General features: G+C 46.1%; 1 protein-coding gene across 5 annotated transcripts in view; it reads left to right on the top strand.

Moving 5' to 3' along the window:
• The first annotated feature begins 7,603 nt into the window (after window positions 1–7,603).
• Window positions 7,604–10,831, top strand: part of F12 (coagulation factor XII) — an 8,346-nt gene continuing 5,118 nt past the window's right edge. For 4 of the 5 annotated variants that reach the window (XM_023508643.1, XM_023508642.1, XM_012813400.2 and 1 more), the window contains exons 1-2: window positions 7,604–7,707; window positions 8,064–8,121. Coding sequence is in view for 3 of the 5 variants with exons in the window: in XM_023508642.1 (XP_023364410.1) it covers window positions 7,642–7,707; window positions 8,064–8,121 (124 nt within the window). In the remaining 2 variants the exon portion in view is untranslated. Of the gene's footprint in view, window positions 7,708–7,730; window positions 7,819–8,063; window positions 8,122–10,831 lie in introns of those variants that run through there. The other variant, XM_023508644.1, reaches the window with a different exon arrangement.

Here is a 10,831-nt window from a genome sequence, read left to right as displayed (position 1 = left end):
TGGAGGTTGCTGTGAGCTGTAATGCCACGGCACTCTGCCCAGGGGGACAGCTTGAGGCTCTGTCTCAAAAAAAAAAAAAAAAAAAGAAAGTGGATTCTCTACTACTCAAGATAACTGCAGCCCCAACTGACCTTCTGATACAGCTTTGGGAAAGACTCTGATCCAGTGGCATCCACAGAAACCATGACATAACCATTTGTATCTTTTTTGTCTTAGAGACCAGGTCTTGGTCTGTTGCCCAGCAGGCTGGAGTACAGTGGCACAACCATAGCTCACTGTAGCCTCATATGCCTGGGCTCAACTGATCCTCCCATCTCACCCTCCCCAGTAGCTAGGACTACAGGTGTGTGCCACCACACCCAGATAACTTAAAAAATAATTTTTTTTTAAGACAGACTCTCACTTTGTTGCACTTGGTAGAGTGCCATGGCATCATAGCTCATAGCAACCTCAAACTTTTGGGCTCAAGCAATTCTCTTGCCTCAGCCTCCCAAGTAGCTGGGACTATAGGTGCTCACCAGAGTGCCTGGCTATTTTTAGAGATGGGGTCTTGCTCTGGCTCAGGCTGGTCTCCCACCTGTGAGCTCAAGCAATCCACTTGCCTTGGCCTCCCAGAGTGCTAGGATTACAGGTATGAGCCACCATGGCTGGCCCATTTTAAAAATTTTTTATAGAGACCAAGTCTTACTATGTTTCCCAGGCTGGTCTTGAACTCTGAACTCAAGTGGTCCTCCAGCCTTACCTTTCCAAAGTGTTAGGATTATAAGCATAGGCCAATGTCCCAGTCCAGTGTTTGACTTTTTAAGCTGCTAAACTTGAGTAACTATTTGTTATGCAGCAAAAAATAATTAATCACTTCCCATTACACTTAAAAAATAAACCCACACTCCTTCTCATGGCCTGCAAAGGCCCCTCCTTCCCTCTTAAACATCATTTCATGCCCTTTCCCTCTTCCTCAGTACACACCAGCAGCCATACACTGACCTTGTTCTGTATCCATCTGGAGCTGCGCTAGCCAATGCAGTAGCCACTAGCCACGTGTGACAATTTAAATTAATTAGATACAATCAAAATTCAGTTCCTCAGTTACGCTGGCCATATTTCAAGTACTCAACAGCAACATGTAGCTAGTGGCTACTGTATTGGACAACACAAGAGAACTCTTCCACCAACACAAGAGAAGTCTTCCACCATCACAGAAGAGGATGTGGATGGCACCGGAATAGAGGAAGGAATGGCTTCTACTTGTATAAAGATGCCATTGTGTTAGCCTGAGTGACTGGAGGGACAATGGAGCCAACAGCCAAAGTGTGAAGGATGGAGGCCTGGGTACTTTCTGATGCCCCAAACTTCTCTTTGAACATGCAGTTTTATAACCTCTTAGAATCTATGCCCCAAGTCTTTGCTAAAGAGGAATGAGGTTTATGTTTGTGTGTGTCTCTGTAGCTGAACTTGATGGTTCTCATCCCATTTGCCCACAGCCCAGCTGTAGAAAGAAGCCAGGGAAAGGAGAAGGTGCCCTTTCACTCTTGTCTAGTTGACAGAAGACACCCAGATGTGTGAGGAGAACTGAGGTAGGTGTGCAGAAATTGCTGAGAAGAGTAGGAAAGTTTCTTCGTAACCTTCTATGGATGAGCTCCACCTACATGCCATCTCTGCCTTTTCACAGACATTCCCATTTAAAAACCTCAACAAGTGAACCAGACAGTGTAAGGGAGAGGGGTGGCAATTAATAGCCATCACCACACTGGGGGTTGAGGCTGAGATTGGAAGGTTCCCTGACTCAAGTCCAGTGCTTCTCTACCCTGCTCCTAAGTTCATTTTTTCTGTCCTTTAAGCTACTACTGTCTTACACAGCTGATCATGAGGGATTTATTTTGTTTTAGGAATTTCCTGGTATTAATGTGTGAACGCTTGCATCAATTAGGACTTTGGGTTATAACTAAAATTGGCTTGGGCAAACAAGGGAATTTATTAGTGCAAGTAACTGAAAAGTATTGGTGGTGGTTCTGACTTCAAGTATCTCTGGATCCTGGATCTCAAATGGTATCATTCAAAATCTCTCTCATACACTGGCTTGCTTTCAAACTGTGTTATCTTTGTTATTAGGCAGATTCTCCCTCTGAGATGTTGAAGATGAAGCAGCTCCAGGCTCATTTGTTAGGAATGTGGCAACATTTGTGGAAAGAGAAAGCTTTAGACACAGTGGGTCACACCTATAATCCCAACAATTTGGAAAATTGAGGTGGGAGGATCCCTTGAGGCCAGAACTTCAAAACCAGGCTGGGCCAGCCTGAGTAAGAGTGAGACTCCATCTCTTTAAAAAAAAAAAAAATGGCTGGGTGTTGTGGCAGCTACTTGGGAGGCCGAGGCAAGAGGATCATTTGAGCCCAAGAGTTTGAGGTTGCTGTGATCTATGATGCCAAGGCACTCTACCAGGGGCAAGAAAGTGAGATTCTGTCTCAAAAAAAAAAAAAAAAAGACCAGCCTGGGCAACATATATTTAAGACCCTGTCTCTACAAAAAATAGTTAAACACCTGTCTCTAAAAGAGAGAAAGCCTCTAGCTTGATATGCCAGGAAAAATCCCAGGGCTGCCTCTCATTGGTTTGATTTGGGTCATGTTCATTTTGCACCAATCACTGAGGACAGAGAGAGATGATGTTCTGATAGGCCAGGTCTGGACCATATGCCCACTCCTTCCGCAGCCAAGGGATAGGGTACGCTTTATTTTGTGAATATTGGTGGATGGAGGGGATAGGTGATTCCCCAAAGAAAACACTGAAAGCCCCTATTAGAAGAAGGGAGAATGAATCCTAAACAGGGGAAATGATAGCCATCCATCACAGCCTCTCAAATTATATTCTACAGCAATATAAAAATTCAATTCCTTGAATTTTCTGGAAGTAAAAGAAAGGCAGTAGGAATTGAGAGAAGTGGACAAATTTGAGAAATATTTGGGCAGTGGAATGAACAGAATTGGATGGCTAATTAGGCTGGAAGCCATGAGGAAGAGAGTGTTCTTAGCTGCAAGCAACAGAAGATGACTCTAGCTACATAAGCAAAAGGTAATATATGTACGAGAATCCTCTCAGGGGTTCAGAGCATCAACTAGAAGAAATAGGCTTAAAGATGGGCAGGAATTAAGGGGCACAGAAGGATGAGGAAGCAGGAAGTATGGTGATATCCCTTAAGCATATGCTGTGGTTGTCCACCTAATATCCATGCCACTCCTCTTCCTTGTCTGCAGAGTCGCTTTCTGTTCTGGTGGCCACTTTACCTTACATACTTCTGACCTAGCTCCAGAGTTAATTGTCTAAGCCCCTTACCCTTGCCAGAGACAGGAATTGTCATGTCAGTTCTGGCCAATGAGCCATGAAGGGAAGTCTGCTTAGGATTTTTTAAGGAGGGTTTCTTTGTTCCTAAGAAGGAGCTAGTTGAAGAGAAGGTGCCTCCCCTTCACTTAAACACAAGTGAGTAAACTTATGTGATTTCTGGGAGCCATGGCAGCCATCCTGTGGCCATGTAGTCCTCCTGAAAGTTTGCATGCTGAGGACAAAAAGAGGAATAATTTGGGTTCTTGATGAAATTGTTTTGTTTTGTTTTGAGACAGAGTCTCACTTTGTCACCCTCAGTAGAGTACTGTGGTATCACAGCTCACAGCAACCTCCAACTCTTAGGTTTAAGCGATTTTCTTCCCTCAGCCTCCCAAGTAGCTGGGACTATAGGTGCCCACCACAACGCTCAGCTATGTTTAGGTACAAGGCCTCTCTCTTGCTCAGACTGGTCTCGAACCTGTGAGCTCAGGGCAATCCACCCACCTTGGCCTCCCAGAGTGCTAGGATTACAGGCATGAGCCACTGCACCCAGCCCATGATGAAATTGTTAAACCACTAAAAGCACTTTCTTGGAGGCCCTCTGCTGACCTCTTGTGACATGAAATAATGAATTTGAATTTTCTTACTATGTAAACTTTGTTTTTGGGAGGGGCACTCTGTTCAGGGCATAGGTGGTGCAATAGCAAACCTCCAACTTTTTTTTTTGCCATAGTTGTGTGGCGTGGTCAGGATTCAGAGTCCTGGGAGAGAACATTCAGTTGGCTGAGTTTACATCCTTCTGGCTATGCTATGGTAGAAAGAGGTTGATCTGGTCCATTAGGCTTCCATAGTGGGAAATGAATTCTGGAAAATACCTGTTCACCACACAACTAGGGAGTGGTGACCCACAAAAAAGAAACTGAGAGACTGAAGGAAGAAGGGGGGGATAAGTATTGAACATCCAAATGTTCAATGGACCTAATGCCTCATCTCACAATCCCTCCACCCTGTGCTTACCACATTCTTCATTTGACATGCCGCATTCAGGCTTCTGTGCAGTTGCATTACTCACTCTGCTTGCAAACCCCTAGGCATTAGGAAGACTTGTTCAAAAGGCCCCATCTATTCAGAAGGGGAGCTGGCTTCTCCCCAGGAGGAAGCAGCCAATACGGGACTGGCCCTAAGGCCAAGGTCTATATGCAGGTGCAATCAATAACTGATAAGAAGAGGCCAGGCAGTGGCTAATCCCTATAATCCTAGCACTCTAAGAAGCCGATGTGGATCCTGAGCTCACAAGTTTGAGGCCAGACTGAGCAAGAGCGAGACCCTGTCTCTACTAAAAAAAAAGAGAAAGAGAGAGAGAGGAAAGAAAAGAAAAGTAAGAAAAACTGGTGAGTACCTGTAGTCCCAGCTACTTTGGAGGCTGAGGCGGGAGGATCACTTGAGCCTAGGAGTTTGAGGCCACTAGGGATAATACAGCAAGACCCTGTCTCTTAAAAAAATAGAATTGACAAATGCTTTCACTTTAATGAGCTTATCTATATATCTCATAGCTTCAGTATCATCATTAAATTAACAGCTGTCATTATCAACATGTTGCCTTTGAAGCCAATGGTTGAAAAGGCACCCCTTCTCTTGCTGTCTTTCTGTTCCACAACCTCCTTCTTTTTTAGCAGAATTAATAAGTTGCTGTACTCTGTTTTCATTTTCCATAAATTTCTTTGTATCACTTTGTACTCCTTTGATTGAAAGTAACAGAATCTACTCAAATTGGTTTTATTGGTTCATATTACTGAGAAGTATTAAGGATACTTTTTTTTTTAGGATCCAGGCTTCCCCAGAGTCATGAGGAATCAATCTATCAATCTATTAGTTATCAAATATTATGTAACAATCATCTTAAAATTTATGGTTTACAACAATAATTAATGATTTCTCAGTTTTTGAGGGTCCGGAATTCAGGAAAAGCTTAGCTGGGTGGTTCTGGCATGAGGTCTCTCATGAGGTTGCAAGCCAGACGTCAGCTCGGAATGCAGTAATCACCTCTGAGGTGGCTCATTCACCTGGCTGCCAAATTGGTGCAGGTTGTCCCAGGAGGCTTTACTTTCTCCCCACAGGGCCTTTTTGCAGGACTGTTAGTTAGTAATCCAAGAGACCAACTCAGACACCTCAGGGCCTTTTATGGCCTGTAGAAAGACAAATGCCCTCACTTCTGCCATATTCTATTAGACGCACAAAACAGCTTTGACTCAGTGTGGAAGAGTCTACACAGGACATGAACACCAGCAGTGAGGATCAATGGAGACCATCCTGGAGGCTGCCTACCATGGCATCCTTCTGTCCTTCTTTCCATTTGCTCTGCTTTTCCTGTGTGTTGCCTTCATTCTCAGACAGGCCTTCCTCAAACAGTGACAAAGGACGGCACCTATGGCTCAAGGAGTAGGGCGCTAGCCCCATATGCCGGAGATGGCGGATTCAAACCCAGCCCCAGCCAAAAACTGCAACAACAACAACAAAAAACAAACAGTGACAAAGATAATCATCAACATCTCTGGGCCCACATTCTATGTGCTTAGTGAGTGACCCCAGTGGAAAGAGATTGGCCTATCTTGTGTATAATGCTAATCTCTGAGCCAGTTACTGAGGTCTAGTGGTGCCATGCTCTGATTGGTCAGAGCAATGCCATACCTCCAGCCCTAGAACTGAGGATACCTCAGGTAGCACTGGAGGCCCATGAAAAAAGTGAGGAAGGGGTGGTTCCTAAAATAAAAATCAAGGTCTCATTACTGAACCAGGACAAGTGCTCAGGAGGAAAAACAGCACATGTCTACTTCATCTTCCTCTTTTGTGCTCCAACTATGCACTTTAGTGCCCCTTGATTTAGCATTTTTGTTTTCTTGCCTTGACAGAATTCTAAGATGGCCCCCACATACCCTTCTCACAACTATTCAGTCAAAAACTAGTCTAGATGCTTCTGAAAGAATTTTGCAAATGTAATTAAGGTCCCAAATCATAAAGATAGGAAGATTATCCTTGGTGGGCCTGACTTAATCAGATAAGCCCTTAAAAGGAGAGGGTTCTTTCTCGCAAAGGTAATTCAAAGAGTGACAGAGTCAACACAGGGGAGATCATTTGTTGCTGGCTTTGAAGATGGAAGGGATCCTTTAGAATGCTGGCATCCTCTAGAAGCTGAGGGTGGCTGCTGACTGATAGCTTAAAAGTCTACATTACCAAGGAACTGAATTCTGCAAACAACCTGAATGAGGTTGGAAGGGAATCATTCCCCAGAGCTTTCAGAGATTTAGCCTGGAATCTCAGCTTTGATCTCAGCTTTGGAATATCCTGAGGAGGAGATCCAGTCACACAGTACCGGATTTTGGACCTACAGATTTGTGAACTGAGAAACAGGTGTTGTTGGCTGGGGGTCTGTAGCTCAGCAGCTAGGGCACTAGCTACATACACTGGAGTCGGCAGGTTCAAATCCAGCCTGGGCCTGCCAAACTACAATGATAAGTACAACCAAAAAAGTAGCCAGGCATGGGCAGTGCCTGTGGCTCAGTGAGTAGGGCGCCGACCCCATATACCTAGGGTGGTGGGGTCAAACCCAGCGCCAGCCAAACTGCAACAAAAAAATAGCCAGGCATCATGGTGGATGCCTGTAGTCCCAGCTACTTGGGAGACTGAGGCAAGAGAATCACCTAAGCCCAGGAGTTGAAGGTTGCTGTGAGCTGTGACACCACGGCATTCTACCGAGGGTGATAAAGTGAGACTCTGTCTCTAAAAAAAAAAAAAAAGTAGACGGGCATTGTGGCGCACTCCTCTCGTCCTAGCTACTTGGGAGGCTGAGGCAAGAGAATCGCTTAAGCCCAAGACTTTGAGGTTGCTGTGAGCCGTGATGCCACAGCACTCTACCAAGGGTGACGTAGTAAGACTGTGTCTAAAAAAAAAAAAATGAAACAGGGGTTCTTTTAAGCTAGTAAGTTTATGCAATCCCTTATGCTAGGGAGCTTCTCTTTGATCTCCTTAGCCCCTGCATCCCCAGATAAGGACCTGGAACATAATAATGTCCCTTCTCCTCTTCCAGTCCCACTGTCCAGGCAAGAGAGGGAAGCCCAGCTCTCTACCATTCTACCACCATCCACCAACTCCCAGCTCCCTGGCCCTCAGGCCTACAAAAGAAGCACAGGTCTGTTTGGGTTTCTACATACAGCCTATGCCCCATCAGGCCAAGGGGGGAAGCTTGACCAATCTCTACTTCCCAGGCCTCAGAGACCTTTGATCAGCCCTATCGATCTGGACTCCTGTACAGGGAGTCAGACTAATGGATGGACACCATGAGGGCTTTGCTGCTCCTGGGGTCCCTGCTGGTAAACCTGGAGCCAACACTTTCAGTGAGTGCTGTGGGAACCAGGATTGTGCCCGGAGGGTCTTGGGAATCCCTAACACAGTGTGGCCACTGCCTGTGACCTGAGTCCATGTGACTAGGAGGCCTATGTGGAAAGGTGAGGCCAGCCCTGAAGGGCCAGGCAGAGGAGACAGACAACCAGAATGGGTGGAGAGGAGGGCAGAGCCCATGTTTTGGAGGGACAGGTAGCCTTTAGGAGATGATGTAAGGTGAAGGGAGGGGTCTGGGTCTTGGGAAAAAATCTCTGCATTTCTAGGTTGTGAGAGGAAACTGGGGACTAGTATGGGATCTGGGACAAGCAATGACTTTCTGGGCAAATTCCCCGTCTTCTTGCTCACATAGCCTCCACCTTGGAAAGCCCCCAAGGAGGATAAGCACAAGGTGAATGAGCACACAGTGGGTAAGTAGCTTGGTTCCTCCTTCTAAGATACCTGTGGATACCTGAATATGGTAAGGAACGTGCAGTCTTGGGGGCAGCCTTGGGCCCTTGGATCATGGGAGGGATATTGGGCACTGTTCATATTCATCTCCAGAGTTGTCCTGGCTGGTTTTCAGACCTGAGTGCCCACTATGTGTCAGGTCTTATGCCCATGTGTGCCCGGGACCCAGAGTGATAGTAAGCTGTTTGCTCCTTGAGGGCAGGGCTCAGGCTGTGTCTGAGTGCCCAAGAGCCTGACTTGGAGTGGGTGCTTGAGGTGTGTGCTGCTGGCTCCTGCCTTGGTCTCCCAAGATTCTCCTCCTCTTTTCCTTTCCTTAATACATCTCATGGGCATCAGACATGCCAAGCAGAGGCCAGGGCCCTGGATGCACAGCGAAGGGGTCCAAATGCCTCTGAATCCTGGCTTTATCACCTAGGAGCTAGGTGGCTCTGGGTGAATGATTTGACCTCTTGAAGCTTCAATTTCCCCATCTTTAAAACCAGGCTGGTAATAGTAAGCCTCTTAGGATTGGTGAGAAGGAAAAATGAGTTGTTAATCCATGTGAGGCACTCAGCCCAGAGCAGTGTTTCTCAACCTTCCTAATGCCTCTTAATAACATGACTTTTTTTTTTAAGAGACAGAATCTCACTTTGTCGTCCTCGGTAGAGTGCTGTGGCATCACAGCTCACAGCAACCTCCAGCTCCTGGGTTTAGGTGATTCTCTTGCCTCAGCCTCCCGAGTAGCTGGAACTCTAGGAGCCTACCACAATGCCCAGCAATTTTTTTGTTACAGTTTGGCTGGGGCCGGGTTTGAACCCACCACACTCGGTGTATGGGGCCAACGACCTACTCACTGAGCCATAGGCACTGCCCAATGCCAAGACTCTTTAATACAGTTCCTCATGTTGTGGTGACCCCCAACCATAAAATTATTTTTGTTGCTACTTCATAACTGTAATTCTGCTACTGTTACGAATTATAATGTAAATATCTGATATGCACGATGTATTTTTATTGTTACAAAGGGATCACAACCCATAGGTTGAGAACTGCTGACCCAGAGCTTGGTGCATGGTAAATGCTTTAAAATGCTTTAGGCCTGATGTGGTGGCTTACGCCTGTAGTCCTAGCATTCTGCGAGTCAAGGCAGGTGGATTGCTTGAGTTCAGGAGTTTGAGACCAGCTTGAGCAAGAGTGAGACCCCCATCTTTACTAAAAATAGAAAAAAAATTGCTGGGTGTTGTGGTAGGTGCCTGTAGTCCCAGTTACTTGGGAGACTGAGGTAGGAGGATCGCTTGAGCCCAAGAGTTTGAAGTTGCTGTGAGCTATGATGACACCAGAACACTCTACCCAGGGTGACAAAGGAACTCTGTCTAAAAATAAATAAATAGAGCAGTGCATGTGGCTCAAAGGAGTAGGGCACTGGCCCCATATGCTAGAGGTAGTGGGTTCAAACCTAGCCCCAGCCAAACACTGCAAAAATAAATAAATAAATATGGCCTGGGGAGGTGGCTCATGCCTATAATCCTAGCACTCTGAGAGGCCGAGGTGGGCGGATTGCTTGAGCTCACAAGTTTGAGACCAATCTGAGCAAGAGTGAGACCTCATCTCTAAAAAATTAGCTAGGTGTTATGGCGGGTTCCTATAGTCCCAGCTATTCAGGAGGCTGAGGCAAAGGATCTCTTAAGCCCAAGATTTTGAGGTTGCTGTGTGCTATGATGCCACAGCACTCTATCAAGGGCATTAAAGTGAGACGCTGTCTCAAAAAATAAATAAATAATAAATAAACAAACCAATGAACAAATGAAATGCTTTAAACCTATTAGCTTTTATTATTTTAGATGAAGGGTGCCTGCCATTTCCCTCGTTTAGCCCTGCCATAGCTCCCCATTGCCTTTGTCCTTCCAAGCACTAAATATTTGTTCCTAAAGCATGCAGTGTACCAGAGCCTATGAAGTAGATGGACCCTGCTCTGGTGGGCCTGGCCTGGTGGGATCAAGCCCCTTGACATGACATTGAGGGCTAGCACAATCCACCTCTGGACTCCCTCAGCCTCCTCCCCTCGCCCCATACTCAGTTTCATGCCTGACCCAATCTTGGGACCCTAATCACCTACCTAAGATCCCCCTCCTCTCAGTGCACCCCGTTTGCATCTCAAAGGTCCATCCCAGATCCCTCTTGGGAGGCTGAAGCAAGAGGATCTCCCTTTACTATTCTGGCCCTGGTTTGACCCTCAGCAACTGTCACTGTGCTTTGAACAACAAATTAGCTCCAAATTATTGAGCACATACCATGTGCCAGACACTGTGCTAAAGTGTTTCACAGGCCTTACATCTCATTAAGTTTCATGATATTCCTTTGAGGTAGATACAAGCAATTCTCATTATTTGCAGTAGTTGTGTTCTATAAAGTCCCTGTAGGCTGGCACGGTGGCTCACACCCATAATCCCAGCACTCTGGGAGACTGAGGTGGGTAGATTGCTTGAGCTAAGGAGTTTGAGACCAGCCTGAGCAAGAGTGAGACCCCAGCTCTAAAAATAGCCAGCATTGTGGCAGGCACCTGTAGTCCCAGCTACTCAGGAGGCTGAGGCAAGAGGATCTCTTGAGCCCAAGAATTTGAGGTTGCTGTGAGCTATGAAGATGCCCCAACACTCTACCCAAGGCCTCAGAGTGAGACTCTGTCTCAAAAAA

The sequence above is a fragment of the Otolemur garnettii genome, unplaced genomic scaffold (assembly GCF_000181295.1).
Source record: "Otolemur garnettii isolate 467f Iridium unplaced genomic scaffold, OtoGar3 scaffold00261, whole genome shotgun sequence".
Taxonomy (NCBI): Eukaryota; Metazoa; Chordata; class Mammalia; order Primates; family Galagidae; genus Otolemur; species Otolemur garnettii.
The sequence above is the reverse complement of the archived record's forward strand: the minus strand, read 5'-3'. Positions and strand labels throughout refer to the sequence as shown.